Below are 16126 nucleotides of genomic sequence, written 5' to 3'. Positions count from 1 at the left end.
ACGCCCCATACAGGCGTTATCTTTATCAACGCCCCATACCAGGCGTTATCTTTATCAACGCCCCATGCCAGGCGTAATCTTTATCTACGCTGGACGATGAAGCGGACTTTATATCAACGCGCGACCAAATGTACTCGTCACCCGCTACGCCACAGGACGGACTAAACCCAAATTTGATCTTTTTTTTTAGTCTTTGGTCTTTAGTTATGCTCGCACCACTGTGGACGCTCTGAAACACGGAAGAAAGATGGAACCAAAATCCCTCAAAAACACTACAAGCATATAAACAGAGAAACTCATGGTGGCTCAAAGACGACTATGTTCCATTTAAGCATGAAATAATGTAGAGTGATACCACAATGGTTTTCACAATCCTGAACTGGTCTAAGCCGCACTAGCCCATAGAGCTAGCTGCCTTAACCAATAACCATGGATGAAAGGCTAATTCCGTATCTCGGTTTGTTTGTTTCTTGAAGTATGTTGTTCGCTTTTCCATCGAGACCAACAAGCAAACAAATAAATTTATTTGTTGATGTAAATTTATTTCATCAATTTGTAATCTAAATACAATAATCATGATTATCGTTATAATTACAGTAAAAGTATTGATGCACAACCAAGTAAAAAATCTATCTAAAAGTGAGGGTAGATTTGCATTTGATTCAAGATATGCTCAAAGTTATCAGTAGACTTTTGGATTGGATGAGAATGCATCCCTTCATAAGTTGTCACCACAATCCCTTCATCTCTTGATAAGCGCTGGACTTGCTTCTTTACGTTGCACCCTTGGTGCGTGCATCTGTAGTAGCTTCTGCACACAATTACAGCAACAAAGTTTGTGAATGAATTTTTACACCCACCATTACTGAAAAACGAAAAAAGAAGTCATAGGTCCGATGTATTTTTGCACGTAACTGAAGAAGAGGACTAACTGTATTACTATAATTAGATCTAGAGAGTAAATCAAGAAATAAGAAATGATGACTTGATTATTAAAAGGGAATGAAACCTTGGATGGAGGTTGTTCTTGACAGATTTTTGGCCATACTTTCTCCATCTATACCCATCATCAAGTATATCAACATGACTCCTCGTTTGAAAAGCATATTTGGGCTTCTTTATCTTCTTCTTGATCTTCTCCTCCTTAATTTGACCACGGCTATCATCACTTGTTGTTGTACTGGTACTTGTAGTGTTAGTAGTAACGGAATTTTCTGCAGGATCATAATCATTTGTTGCAGTTGCTAATTTATGGATCGACCGATGCTGGTCGCTGCTACAACTCTTGGTAGAAGCGTCATGATCAGCAGCATCACTTTTACTAGACGGCACATTCATCATTAGCTTCAACTGCTCCAAGAATCCGCCGCCTCCGGTCAAGTTTGCTGAAAAAAGATACTGTGCCTGATCCTCCAACGATAACGGTGCAGAACTTGTAGGATTTGAGAAAGGGAACATTGAAGAAGATGATGAGTAATTGTTGTTCTCCATTAGAGGTATTGCAGAAAATTAAGAGATCAGAGTAAGAAGAAGTGAATGAAGGGTAGGGTTATGTGTACATTGACGGATATAAATAAAGGGTACATGTAATTAGTGCACGAGAAAAATTTAAAGTGGATGCGCACAGTGGGGGCGGCTAAAACGTTTCAAAATAATTCCATTCAATATAGACAAAAAAAACAAAAGAGAGACGTAAACGACACGTAGAAGGGTAATGTGTATCATCATAAGATTATAGCTAATTAAATGGAGATTGCTAGGATCAGGAAAGTAACTAGGTGGCTAGTGAAAATTCGAAAAACGATAATCATATCTCTTAATCTAGAGATTAATTTATTACTTATTCAGCATAATTAAGAGGTATAATTGGTGACTATGCTACTAATCTCTCGTTATATTTGAATTGGACATTACATCTCCTTGTTTTGACCAGCTTACAATGGACGATACGCCGAGAATACATTTCTTCTTTCCCTTTCATATAAAAAAACAAAGGCTAGAAAAAAAAGATTTTTATTCAGGTTCTCCTTCAAATTAGGTCGATATTATAGTTGCTGAAAAATCAAACCTTTGATCATGGAGATAATTAGTAAAAGGAAAAGATTGAGCCGTATTGTTATCTAAAGAGATCAATAAGAAAATGAGCTACACCAAAAATCTCAATTTGCATGTTTGCAGTTTCAAGTTTCAACCTTATATCGACTTTTGCGTCTTGGCTTACACGATGATGACAATCCAACATTCTACATTGGTTTATGGTTGGATAATCTATGGCTCGGGAAACTAATCTCAGTTCACCACGTATACTGCATGAAGAAGATAGAAGCACGTGGATTTGAAATTTGACGAATTATAGGAAATTAAAGAGATTTGAATTTTTGATGTAGCATCATGGAGAAAACTAATAGCAATGAAGAGATTAATATTCTATGTCCCCTTGACTTTGTTTAAATTAAAATGTCATTTCATTTCCTTTTTCTTTTCTTTTTTTTTTTTGAAATATTGTCATTTCATTCGTAAAAGCTTATAATCAACTTTTTTTTCTTCCAGATGCATGTATAACGAATTAACACGAGGGGAATAGTATTAAATTTATCATAATAACATTTGATTAACCAAAGGTGACATGGTGAGAACGAATGCAGAATATGCAAATGTACTTTGATTCAGTTAATCCCATGAGCATATGTTCGCGTGCCGAAATGACACGAGTTATTTATTTTTTTTGATCGGTAAATTTAATTTATTAAAGAATGAAAAGGCTCACAAAAAGTGAACACAAGAAGTACAAGTACCGACTAAAGAAGAAGGGAAACAACGACAATAAAGAAAAAACACCACTCACTGCGAAGACAAACTTAATACTTGTTGAACAAGCTAGGTGAAATTCAAGGAGGCTCAATAACTACTAAATTCCACTTGAGCATGAAGTGTCGAAGAGATATTCCTTGGAACTGTGGTTGCTTGTGAAGCCAATACGCCAATGTGAATTTAATTTCTTTAATCAGTTTAGACTTTTCAAGAGATTTATTGTCAAAGGCTCGGTGATTCCTCTCATTCCACAAATTCCATAAAATGGCTGCAGGGATGGTCTTGATGACAATGGCTTTTCTTGATTTAGCTTTAGAATGAGGCCAAGATTGGATGGCAGCATCGACTGAATGTGGAATAGTCCAAATGAGGCTGAATTCCTGGATGAAATAGAGCCAAATGCTGCAAGCATACGAACAATGGAGAAGCAAGTGTGAAGAATTTTCTGCATCGTTGATACATAAGTAGCAGTGATTGACCCAGTCTCTCCATTTTCTCTTGGCTAGCTGGTCTTGAGTTAAGATTTTTTCCTTAGCAGCCAACCAAAGAAAGAAGCTCACCTTTGGGGGCCAACACTTGTTCCATATCTTCTTTGGGTTTATGTGGTCGGATTCCGCTTGAGGTTCGTTGCGCTTAACTAACCAGCTATAACATTTCTTCACTGAAAAATCACCAAAAGCATCACCATCCATCCAAACTCTTCTATCTTCAAGGTTTGTGAAGACGACATTATTATCATCCAACAGCTGAAGAAGACTAGCTACATCATTTATCACATGGTCTTGAATTCTTCTTGTTATTCCTAAAGACCAGCTTTGGGTAGCAGTATTGAACATTTGAGCTATGATGCTGTCTTTATTGGAAGATACTTCGAAAGCAAGAGGAAACTGTGTAGCTAAGGTAGAGTTCCCTAACCAAATATGTTTCCAGAAGTAAATCCTTTCACCGGTACCTAGAATGAACTTGCAGTTTAAGTTGAAGTCTTCGCAATGATTTTGAATGCCTTTCCAAATGCTGCATCCATATGCATTTTTAGGATTATTCGAATTCCAACCAAGAATGTCTCTGCCATACTTTTGGGTAATGAGAGATTTCCAAAGAGGGTCATTAGAATCCCCAAATTTCCATAGCCATTTCATAAGCAGCGCAATATTCATGAGTCCCAAATTTTTAATACCCAAACTCCCTAAATGTTTGGGCTTGGTAATGACATCCTTATCAACCAGATGATACTTCTTTTCCTCTCCTTTGTTCCACAGAAAGTTGCACATGATCCTTTCAAGATTTTTAATGACGCTGACCGGAGTTGTATAAAGAGATAAGAAGTAGATGGGTAAAGCAGTAAGCACCGACTGAATGAGCGTGAGTTTACCTCCTTTGGTAAGATCTTTGCCTATCCAACCCGGAAGTCTGGCGTCAACTCTTTCAGTGACAGTTGACCACTTATTGACGGACCTGTAAGGCTCACCCAACGGAAGACCCAGATAACTGGTAGGAAGACCTTGAGTTTTGCATCCCATCACCTCAGCAAAATTCTCTAAGTTTTGGTCACTGCCTACAGCCATAAATGCAGTTTTGTCAAAATTGATTTTCAGTCCAGAAATCACTTCAAACCAGATGAGAATATTGTGCAAATTCTGAATACTGTTGCGGTCGTTTTTTATAGTTTCGTGCAAAGATAAGAGTGTGTATCTTGTTTCATGCACCTTTTACAGTTACATACAAAGATAAGGGTCTGTAATTCTGTATCTTGTTTCATGCATCAAATCCCAGTTAAGAGACTACGTCTAGGTTATTAGGATATTAGAGCTTTTTACAGACAAAGAAAACAATGAGATTGCAGTTCAACAGAAGATTAAGTACTTATTGTTCACTTGGTGTCTGGTTTTTAAAATCTTAGAGTCTCCAACTTCTGCAACAAAAATTTACTTGGATCATTTGTAATCAGAGAGGTAGTGTGTTACTTCTCTATTTTCTTTCATCTGTTTTGTTTTGTTTTTGTAACTCTTGAGGGTGGTATAAACCTTTTATACCCTCTTGTTTTTTTTGATCAATAAACTTTTCTTGATCAAAAAAATAATAATTAGAATATTATTGGTTGTATTGTTAAATTGTTTAAAATCAGATAGTGCATACTTTCTCTACCAAAAACCAAGAAGTCGAACCATATATTTGTTTTTTTTTTTCCTTTTTAATATCACATGAGTAAATTATTGGTAGTTTTCCTACTGTCTTCGCATTCCTTTTGAAATGTTTGGATGACAACATATTCATTTTTAAGGATCTATTACTCTTCTTGAATGAATTTCAAAAAACAATTCCGAAATTTATTCGGACTCGTATCCGAACTATCAAATAATATCCGCAAATATATATTGGATCCATATATTTGAATTCTTTTTAACGAAAATATAACTAATCGCATATGAACGTATCCACATTGAAAATTTGATACGAAAACATACCAAACAAATTACATCAGTTACCCTAGTCTAAAACCCATTCAAAAACCATTTTTCGGGACATTTCATTGTAACAAAATATATATATATATATATATTGAATCCTACTTTCGTCACTCAAAATATAGTGGAAATTGAATAAATATCCTTGCTTTTGATTTTTATTTTTATTTTTTTGTTGATTGGCAAACGTAAATGTGTTAAAGGCACACAAGCCGTGTGCAGGCAAGAACAACTAAAGAAGAGCATGAAGCTCCAAGAAAAAACATCACAAAAAGAAATAGCTAAAGTAAAAGAAAATTTAAGCTAGCAAGATGCATCAAACTTGCAGATCAAAGAAAGTTTCAATCGCTGGAACGAGAACTAAAAGAGAACAACAGCAACTATCAAGGAGGAATCTCATCAACCTCCTTAATAATTAAGCCGATATGATTTTCCACAATACCGCCATGATTTTTCCTTACTTTTGATGATCTTCACAAATACCCATAAGAGTATAACTTTTTTTATTTGCAAAATATTATTACTTTTTTACATTTTTTCTTTTTAAGATTTATTTCTTACATTAAAACATTATTCTCCAATTAGAAAAGAGTTGGTCAGTAACCTTGCAACAAGCTGAGAACCGACCCCTTTCTGAATGACAAGCCCTATTTTGTGGAAAACAAAATTTCTAATTTTATCACAGAAGTCATGACTGGCTATGCAGCATCTCAATCTTTTCAGAAAAGCCACCATGTCCTCCCCAAGCTCACCAAGGGTGGAGAAAGCTAAAACACCCAAACCATACCCCTAAGCACTGCACTTATCCAAATAATGTTTGCGCTTAGGAGCGACGACACTAGAGATAGCAAGGCCAGACGCGAAAGCACGAACCCCCTCCAGTGAAAGGAGAAGCCCATGTGACATCAAAGCATGTATCCTGACCATTTTTCCAGTTATAAACAAGGATATCAGCATGCCTCAAGGCACAACCATCATCAGATAAAAGGTCCAAAGCAACTTCCTTCCTAGCAGGTACACTAGCAAAACTTCAGATAAAGGAATTGATCCAGTGACCTATAGTCCACAAACAGTACCCTTAAACAACTGAGCCAACCCTTTTGCAAAATTTGAAAATAATTTTCTAGTAAATAATAAATGGAATAGTTTGCAAGGATTCAGTGGGAAGCCTAGCAACAAGCTGAGCTCCGACACTTTTTTGTACGAAAATTCCTAATATGTGAAATGGACTCGCTCTTGAAATTGAAATTATGAATAAAATAATAATTTTCATAATCACATTTTTAATCTTTGTATCTTGTACTTCTGATTCTTCTTTACTCGGATAAATATCAATCGAACCCAGCACCATCTCTGTCGCTGCCATCACTATCTTCGCTGCCCCTATGACCAACGCCACCAACACCAGCACCACAACCATCTCCAACCCATTATCACCATCTCTATCTTCACAGTCAACAACAATCCAAATCGCACCACCTTCGCCTTCACCGCCAAAAAGAAGGGTTTTAGTTCATGAGATTTCAATGAGACTCCCGGGAAGATTTCAGTGAGATTTTAGTGAGATTTCATAGATATGTAGTTGTTTTTCATCTTCCTTTGCGATTGATTTTTGTTTCGACCGAAATTAGGTTTCGCTAATTATCAACAGGTTTATAAATCAAACTTGAAAGTCATTATTAGCAGCAAATTTAAGATGGTTCGTGTTTTCCTGACGGTATCTTTGTTCTTCTTCTTTCATTACTCATCGATGTTACTGATTTGGGTTCGCAAATTTTATCGAAATAGATTTACTGATCAATTTGGTTTTTTATAATCTACAAACAAGTAAGAACTCATCTTTACATATAATTTATTTTTTACATGGTTTATTAATTTCATGATTTTTGTAGCGATTATTGATTTTTAATGTATAGTCTTTGATGTTATTGTGGTGGTGGTGGTGGTGGAAGGTGTTGTTACTGTTGTGGTGGTGGATGTTGCTGCAATAATGTTGGTGAATGTTATTCTTGTTGTACCGGTATTGGTGGATGTTTTTTACACTACAGGTAATGGTGGTGGCTTTCTTGTAGTAGTGAGGCTAGTGGTAAGGGTGATATGACACCATTTCGTGTGAGTCTAGGATAATTTACTTTTAGAGAATTTGAAGTTTTTCTAATAAAATACAAAACTTAGCATAGCCAAAGGAGCGGAAACAACGTTCAAAACCTCCTCAGACGCGGAGAGGACAAGGTACCATGAAAATGAGTGTTGCATTGACAAAAAAAAATTGGAAACAAATTGTTGCATCCTTAATAAGTATCAATAAAATAGTTATTGTTGAATTTAATAGAATACTAATAGTAGTCATCGAGATATAATTGAAAAAGATAAGGTACCAAGTACACCACCAACTTTTTATCTGATAGAAGGGTGAACCCGTGTACTACTTTTAACAATTAAAAAGATACAAAAATTTTAATGCGCAAAAGTACCAACAAGAATTTTGTTAATGAGGAAACTGTAACGTGCAGAAAACCCCGAGACCTAGTCAAGTTTTGAATACCACCCTATATTAAACCGCTACGAACACCACAAACACTAGCTATATTATCAGATTTTGGACTATAATGTAGTTGAGAACGAATAGACCTTCAATTGTTCTCCTTCTTCTCTTGGATCTCAATACCTTATGCACTTGACTCCCCTAGATGTCGTCCTAAACTGGCCTAAGAGTTGTTTCATCCAAAGTGAAGATTTTTAACTAATCAGCCTCTAACAGATAGCCTATTGGTTTCCTTCAAAAAGATATACAATCAAGGTAATGGAAACTTGTTTGCTTATGAGGGATCTCCATGGTAGATATGATCTCAAGCAAACCTTAATAATTAGGCTAGCTTATTCGCTTCAAAAGGTTATAGAGATGCCTAATCGATTCTGCCTCACAAGATCAATCGAACAGATATGATACATGTGGAATTACAAAGTCTGAGACAAATAGTATTTTGTAATTTCTATTAATATTAGTCCATGGTCGATAATTCTTGAATGACCGTATAACAAAAGAGACGGATCTTTAGAGTAGACAAGAATTAAGATGATAAAGATAAAATTCCAGATATCAAGAACTATCAGATAAAAGAAAGTATGATCGAGCTTCCTTAGTGAAGACTTTAAAAGTCGTAACCCCGATACAGTTTCACGAAGAAACATAGGTCTTTAGAGGACGACTTTTGCTGCATCTAGGACACGGAAGTGCAGGATTGAGATTCTAGTATGCAGAGAGACCTTTGTTTATAATGATGATGAACAATACTAGGTAGCTTATAATCAAAGCTGAGTTCATGAACTAGTTTCCACGTTTGGAATTACTTTGATACCAAGAAAGCTTAAATTCTCAAATAGATTGATCATGCAAGCATGTGAGAAGTTTTTCTTTAATCACAAAGAAGAATGTGCAACTTCATATTTTGTCGAAATAAGCTTTGTGCACCAAGTGGTTAGCTCAATAACAATGGTTAAGTTTTCTGTGAACCTTCAATCATTAGTGAAGACTAAAATAATCTGTATCGTCCAAATCAGTTTGTGAACAATTCCTCATCTCGGAGTTCAAAAACCTTTCGTATTGATAAGTTCTCGAACTGTCCAAATCAGTTCGTGTACTCAAGTTACTCAAAGTACCTATTAAAATCAACTGGTTTGTACTGACCAAATCAGTTCGTGTACTCAAGGATTCAAAAGTGTCTTGGAATATCTCTAAGTCAACAAGTTCTTGAACCGACCAAATCTAGTTGTGCACCCAAGTTAATTGGAGAATAATTCATCAAGTCTTATTATTTATATGTTCCACGTTCGTGTACTCAGAAAACCGTTGGTTTGTCATAGGTTAAAAACATTTTCAACCTTATCATTCTGAGATGAAAAAAACATGTTTTTTCTCATACTTTGAAGTGAAATCCTTTAAACTTGAAAGGCTTATTATCATCAGTAATAATTTTCTTTTCAGTTCCATAACAGAAACACGCATCTTAAAATTATTAGAATAATTGTTGTTTTCACGCCTACAAAACAAAGATCAAACACAAAACAGAGTGACGGCTAAGTCATGATCAGGTCGCTCTATTTAAGACATTCCATGGATGCCCTAAGTTTTGTGCAAACCATACTTTTCAGTTTCTCAAACGCAATAAGTGATTGAATGCTTAAATAGCGACCTTCCCATGCACGGAGCATTAGAGGTAGACCAAATTGGTCTACCACGCCTCCACCACAGGATCTGATAGGGATGAGGTTTTAAGGTGTTAGTGGGGCCTGCACAATTTTGTTGGATGGTTGGATTTCATTGGTCCACAATTGCACTATGAAATTTGGCCTACCATTAGCTTTTTCGCTTAAATAATTCTTCCTGTTTTGCATCGACAGTCTGGTCCAAAAGGGCGTGGGTTCGAATCCCACCGTCAACACTAACTTCTTAATTTCATGAAAGTTTCATTCTTCTCGAAAATGAGTTCTTCCTGTTTTCTCTCCCCTTCTCCGTTATCACTATCCACGACAACAACGCCACTCGTCAGGTCTTATTCGTAAAAACCCTAATTTCATTTTGCAACTACATATTAGTTTGTCCTCAATTTCAATTTGTTTGCATAAATTGTTCTGTGCAGATTCAATCCAACTAAATGTAAAGCTTTATCAGTTTCCGGTGATTATTCTTGCTTCCAAGTAACAACTTTTCCACATCTTTTAGTCAATTCTTGAATTAGGGTTACTACCCTGTTCTTGAATCAAAACTAAACAAATGGTCCATTGTCTTTTTGTACTTACTCTGTAGGTGAAGGGGTTAACTTATCGACCACCTGGGACCGAGAACAACCTTTTGAACGACGTCAATTTTTCCCTTCACGAGAAAAGGTGAAGAATATAATTTATTGTTAGTCTCAGAAAAATTAAATATCGTGAATGTTCAGGGTTCAGGATTTTATTTAATCATATGATAGGATCTACATTGATCATTCATTAATTCATTCTGTACTATTGTCTAAATTTGGGTAGCTTAGTGTTCGGAAACTACTGGTGCGTAAGTGCAAACTTATCAAGTCAGATTAGACACAAGAAGTCAGATTACATTATTACATCGCATATATATAACAATCTCACATAATAACTACCCATACTTACTGGTACCCAATAGACTAATGACAAATTGATATGTGAGCATATCATGCTAATCATACCATGTTTGCATCAACATCACAGCCTGAAATTAGCCGCTGGGTAAACAACGGGATAAGATACTATGTAGAGCTGTAGGGAGAAGTGCCCAGGGCTTGGTGCAAACATAGTATGAATATACATAGTGCTATATTGTCACCAAAGGCAGGTTACTAATTCATGGTTCACATTGTCTTGCTTATTATTCCAGTTTGGGCTTAATTTTCGGACGAAGTGGAAGTGGAAAAACTACACTCTTGCAGGTCTGTCTTGTCTCACTTGTGTTGTCTGAAGCGACATTTAGCCTCGTTTTTGTACTTATTGCTTTCTGGAAAAACTTTGTCTTGTGTAGCTTCTTGCTGGGCTAGTTAAACCGACATCAGGATCCATTCATATTCAAAAATATGATAAAGACGGGATCCCAAATCAAGCTCCTGAACTATTGCCTCCTGAAAGAGTTGGCATCGTTTTTCAGTTTCCTGAGAGGTATGTATGAAGCTCTTCAATATATTCCTTTTACACTGGAAACTTGATGGTATGATCAATTTCAGACCCCAATATGATAGATAGAGAATAATTACACAAATAAAATAAACGAACTAAACGATTGCAATGGACACGTTTATCTTTATTGCTTTGTTTGAAAGAGTATTACAACGTTTTCCTTCAAGGTATTTTCTGCCATTCCTCTAGAACTTACTTACTAGTATTTCTCTAGTATTCTCCTTCTCTGCCTACAAGTACTCATCTGTAACTTATTTATAGGTTAGAGTTACTTCTAAGTATTAGTCATTCTAGGAAAAGAAACTCCTCTATGTTTGTAATCTTCTGAAAATGGAACTCCTAAGTTTTCCTTCTAGGATTAGGAAATTACTACTAGAATTACGAGGAGACTAATTCTTTTGGATGTTTAACCTGGGTATAGGTTATTTTGACGGGCCTATGCCTAAAAACGGATCATTATATCATGCACTCCTCGTGATTCATAGTAACATGTGCAAAATGGCGGAGGACATGCGCGTGTTAGAAAAATTAGTGTGTGAGGTGCTATGATCCCGCCATCTAAGATTTTGACTTGATCAAGGTAAAAGTAATCTGCATGGTAATTATAAGTCGAATTTAGGGATTGAACAGTTGCAAGCTATTGATTATTTTGTAACTTTGGTGGAGTACGAAGATTTAAAGCATAAGTCTTGCTTTATCTTGAAATGCACAAAGGGAAAAAAGATTGGAAACTAATTGGAAAACTGAAGATTTCTTGTTTCATCAGAAACTTGATGTCTTCTCCATGCAAGTGACTGGATTCCGTCGGGTATGTGCTGGGCCTTCTGACCATTTTGGTTTTTACATTTCAAGGCTCAACACTCAACAGAGGATACTTGGTCTTAGGTTCTCAGCCAACATCAAGGACTTTTGCTTGGAGCATTATTCATTTTCCTTGATTACTTTATTGTGTCTGAATCTGTTTTTTTTTTCTCTTTCTATTTTCTGAGTCCCTCATTTTACCTTCTATAAACATTATGAATTAGGTACTTCTTGGCTGACACTGTGCTTGAGGAAGTTACATTTGGGTGGCCAAGGCAGAAAGGAAGTGCTCAAGTGAAAGAACAGCTTGCCTTGAGACTCCAACGAGCTATTACTTCGGTAATTACAATATTTAGACCATAACCAGTTTATTCCTGTTACTTGAATTCCACTATCCCTTTGATTTCCTTGTTATAAGTTTTTTAATAAAAACCATAACCAACTTATTCCGGTTACTTGAATTCCATAATCCCTTTGATTTCCTTTTTATAAGTTTTTTAATAAAAACCATAACCAACTTATTCCGGTTACTTGAATTCCACTATCCCTTTGATTTCCTTTTTATAAGTTTTTTAATAAAAAGTTCAGTTCTGATGAGTTGAGCATATGCTTTTTGAATTTATCAAATGTTAGGTTGGAATGAACGGGATCTCCTTGGATGAAGATCCCCACGCTCTTAGTGGTGGCTACAAACGCCGACTTGCTTTAGCAATTCAACTAGTAAGAAGCGTATCTTTTGTTTTCACAGTTGCAATCTTCAAGCTTTAACTTAATGGGCAGTGCTGAACTCGTTTGTATGGCCATGGTTTATTCAGGTACAAGTCCCAGACTTGTTGATACTTGATGAGCCTCTTGCAGGTCTTGGTAGGAATTTTTCTGTTATCCCGCCTTCTCTGTGTTTTTCAAGTCATATCAAAAACCGCTACTCACCTTATTTATTTGGTTTCTCGCAACAAATGCCAAATTGGAAGAACAGATTGGAAGGCACGAGCAGATGTTGTGAAGTTACTAAAGCATCTAAAAAAGGAACTAACTTTACTTGTCGTGAGCCATGACCTCAAGTAAGTTGTCTACTTTGTATGGATTTTTCTTGTTTATATTGTCATGACAGTAGTATGTCTTGTGGATTTCATATAAGACATTCATTATCAATTCTGTTTTCATTTGTTCCCTTGGTGTCTTGTGGTTTTCACTGCATCTTTTTGATCTTGGTGTGGGAATATTCAGGGAGTTGTCTAACCTGGTTGACCAATCATGGAGGATGGAAATGGGTGGAGTTCTAAAGGAAGAACCTTTACCCATTTAAATTATTAATTGGTCCTGAATCTGGATTTTGTAATGTACTTCTCAATTGAATTCAACGGTACTATTGATAATATAATTTGACTGGTTCATCTCTTACTTCTTAATGGTGATAATGCTATTATTTAAATCACTTCTCAAGGATTTCTATGTATATTATGTTGAATTGGTTTCTTCTGTTTGTTTCTCAGTAAACTTTACTCTCTCAGTATATAAATCCGGCACAAGTGACAATCACTAATTGTTTAGAACTTATCAATGTGAAAATATTAAAGTATGATATCTTTGATTGTTTCAGAGTCAAGACCGCCCCAGTTTATATAGCTGTATAAGTATCAGTAAGAGTAGAAGAAGAAGAGCAATCAAACATTTTGTTTTCTTTGTTATGGACACCTTATTCAGGGTCTCCTCCACCATTTACTTCTTCTTGTTTTTGTCTTTAAGTAATACAGCAGTTTTCTCCACCTCTGTGCTGGTCGAGGCGTACGATCCATATGATCCAACCAGCAACATTACAGTCAAATGGGACGTCTTGAGCTGGACATCAGATGGTTATGTGGGAGTTGTTACTATCACAAACAATCAGATATACCGGACAGTGCAGAAGCCAGGTTGGAAGCTTGGCTAGACCTGGGCTGGACGTGAAGTTGGTTGGAGCATGGTCGGGGCTCAGGCCATTGACCAAGGGGACTGTTCTAGGTTCAAGGGCAACATCCCACATTCCTGCTTAAAGATACCTACCATGGTTGATCTGATGCCTGGCGCTCCATTCAATCAACAGGTCAAGGATTGTTGTAAAGGAGGAACTTTAAGCACGAGATATCATGATGTTCATAATTCAGTGGCTAGCTTTCAGATCTCTGTTGGTAATGCAGGTACCTCGAATACTACGGTGCGCATGCCTAAGAAATTCACCTTCGTTGCTGGCCATGACAAATATACTTGCAGACCTGCCAAGACTGTACCCTCTACAAGATTTATCACTTCGGATGGAAGGAGAATGACCAGAGCTTTCAGTGAGTAACCAAAATCCCTATCTTCATTTCTTTCTTGATCCAATGAGTGTTGTTAACTGGCCCAACCACCAATGAGCTTTTAAAATTTCTTATATAAATTAGGACATAAAATCCAAAGAAATTATTGTAAATAAATCATTAAAACTCACAAACAAATTTAAAATTTAATCAATAATTTTTTTAAATAAAATATGTCGGTTTGTTTCCTTTTTTGCTCTGGATTTGTAAAATGCCAGAGAGACTCTGCCTTGCCCTTTGTCCAGATGAATAATATTGGGGTTTTCCGGTCAGAATCGTAAGTGTTTGAAGTCCCAAAAAATAAAATGAATCAATTTCTACTTGAGATTATTTTTTAGCATTCTATAGAAAAAAATTATATGGTTCATCAAGAGGGGTGTATATTTTTGCAGTGACATGGAAAGTAGTGTGCACGCACTCGCGTGCTAAAGAGGCTAACAAGCACCCAGCTTGTTGCGTATCATTTTCAGGGTTTGGCCAACATAAGAAAGCTAATTGTCCTACTTGTGCCTGTGGTTGTCGAAATAAAACATGCAACTCGTGAGTTATCCGAAATGTTACCCTAATTGAGTTAGAATCTATCGAAATGTACATGCACATTAAGGTTCAATTCTTGAATCTTGAAGATGTCATCACACATGGAACTGACTTATGTCCCTTTTTGTAGGAGTACGAGAGGCCTAAGCTTTGTGCCATCACAGATAAAGTGCACAGATCATATGTGCCCTGTTAACATCAATTGGCAGATGATGAAACCCAAAGAGAGAGGAGTAGGATGGGCAGTTAACGTTTCCATAACTAACTTTAACTACCGAAGGAACTACTCAGATTGAACACTGCTTGTAAATCATCCTTTCATTAACAAGCTCACCAGAGTTCTTCATGCCAAACATAGGCAGTTAACTAATTTCAGTAAGTATCGATATTTTTTTTTTCATTGTAGACATTACCTAAATGCCCAACTTATCAAGCAAGGCCGTTCAAATTACTCAACCTGGCCCCAGCTAGCACAGTTGGTTTGAGAATCATCCCTAGTGAGCTACTTGTTCAGATTAGGAGCAGGCTATATAATCGATTGGTTTAATAACAATGAACTGTCTTCACTAATTTAGCCAAATTACCTTTTCCTAATGCAGAAATGGTGGGGATAATATGGGGGGCTAAAAATAAAACCGATGTTATCACTGCAACTGGTCGTAAAGGCTCAACAGTGAGTTGGATAATGCATCTCTATAAGAACAAATATAAAAACGATGCTGCGACTCTTTCTTGTGAAAAAAGATTCGTGTGCTCCTAGGGAAGTCTTCTTCAATGGGGATCGATGTGTCATTTCTTCACTCTTGCCTCTACCAAGTGCCCGCATTCATTGATTGAACAAGAAGAAAATAAAAATATACTTCTCAAAAGCATGTGACAATACAATTGTACCGATCTATGTATGTTTGGGATAACCTCGAAATTTGAGCAAATTTGTTTTGTTTTTTTGTTTTGTTTTGTTGGAAAAGAGCTATTACATTTGGACAAATGCTATCCCACACGACTTTATAGGATGGTTTTCCGCAAAAGCGGTTTCTAAGACGTTGGATGAGCAAATAAACGGTTAGATTTGCATTCAGTTTAGGACCCACCATTTTCAATTCGGGACCCACCATTTTTCCTAAAGGTTCAAGGTGTCTAGATTTGGATTTTAGTTGTGGGACATAGTGATCTAACGGCTTAGAAGCCGCTTTTGCGGGAAGGCATCCCGCTAGACCGTGCGGGATAGCACCTTACATTTGTTTTTGTTTTTTTTGCATACTAAAACCCATAACCAAACACCAAGCAGCTAAAGAACCAACGGTACATAATAAGCACAAGATAAAACAAACTTTTATTTCTTTGATTTCACCTTGAAAAAGAACATAAGTAAGAACCAAATTCCCATTTCTTCTCGTTCTTGTACCTTTTTTTTTTAAGGACGTTTCACTCACTCAACAACAATTAATTCTCGGAGCTTCTCTCTCATAGCGATTTTCACCATTC

At 36.4% G+C, this 16126-nt stretch overlaps 2 protein-coding genes and 1 pseudogene across 2 annotated transcripts; 2 read left to right on the top strand and 1 right to left on the bottom strand.

Moving 5' to 3' along the window:
• Positions 1-498: 498 nt before the first annotated feature.
• On the bottom strand, positions 499-1584 carry LOC113277381 (probable WRKY transcription factor 45). Its single transcript, XM_026526496.1, has 2 exons — positions 1010-1584; positions 499-811 (listed from the first exon to the last, which is right to left on the bottom strand). Exons 1-2 carry the CDS (start codon positions 1489-1491, stop codon positions 634-636), a joined length of 660 nt encoding a protein of 219 aa, XP_026382281.1. The 5' UTR covers positions 1492-1584; the 3' UTR covers positions 499-633.
• Positions 1585-9677: 8093 nt separating this feature from the next.
• Positions 9678-13243, top strand: LOC113281441 (ABC transporter I family member 11, chloroplastic-like). Its single transcript, XM_026530174.1, has 10 exons — positions 9678-9826; positions 9917-9974; positions 10084-10163; positions 10675-10726; positions 10816-10949; positions 11993-12107; positions 12402-12488; positions 12584-12632; positions 12745-12829; positions 12996-13243. The coding sequence occupies exons 1-10, from the start codon at positions 9735-9737 to the stop codon at positions 13072-13074; spliced, it is 831 nt and encodes a 276-aa protein (XP_026385959.1). The 5' UTR covers positions 9678-9734; the 3' UTR covers positions 13075-13243.
• Positions 13244-13378: 135 nt separating this feature from the next.
• Positions 13379-15588, top strand: LOC113281440 (annotated as a pseudogene).
• The last annotated feature ends 538 nt before the right edge of the window (positions 15589-16126 follow it).

Source organism: Papaver somniferum, chromosome 5 (genome assembly GCF_003573695.1).
Source record: "Papaver somniferum cultivar HN1 chromosome 5, ASM357369v1, whole genome shotgun sequence".
Lineage (NCBI taxonomy): Eukaryota > Viridiplantae > Streptophyta > Magnoliopsida > Ranunculales > Papaveraceae > Papaver > Papaver somniferum.
This window is presented reverse-complemented; position numbering and strand designations above follow the sequence as displayed.

Excerpts from the sequence above, each read along its gene's own strand:
- LOC113277381 (XM_026526496.1), bottom strand. The coding sequence starts at position 1,491 with ATGGAGAACAACAATTACTCATCATCTTCTTCAATGTTCCCTTTCTCA. Across the intron at positions 812-1,009 it reads AAGAACAACCTCCATCCAAG|AAGCTACTACAGATGCACGC; the intron begins GTTTCATTCCCT and ends AATTGTGTGCAG.
- LOC113281441 (XM_026530174.1), top strand. The coding sequence starts at position 9,735 with ATGAAAGTTTCATTCTTCTCGAAAATGAGTTCTTCCTGTTTTCTCTCC. Across the intron at positions 9,975-10,083 it reads GTGATTATTCTTGCTTCCAA|GTGAAGGGGTTAACTTATCG; the intron begins GTAACAACTTTT and ends CTTACTCTGTAG. Across the intron at positions 10,950-11,992 it reads GTTTTTCAGTTTCCTGAGAG|GTACTTCTTGGCTGACACTG; the intron begins GTATGTATGAAG and ends ATTATGAATTAG.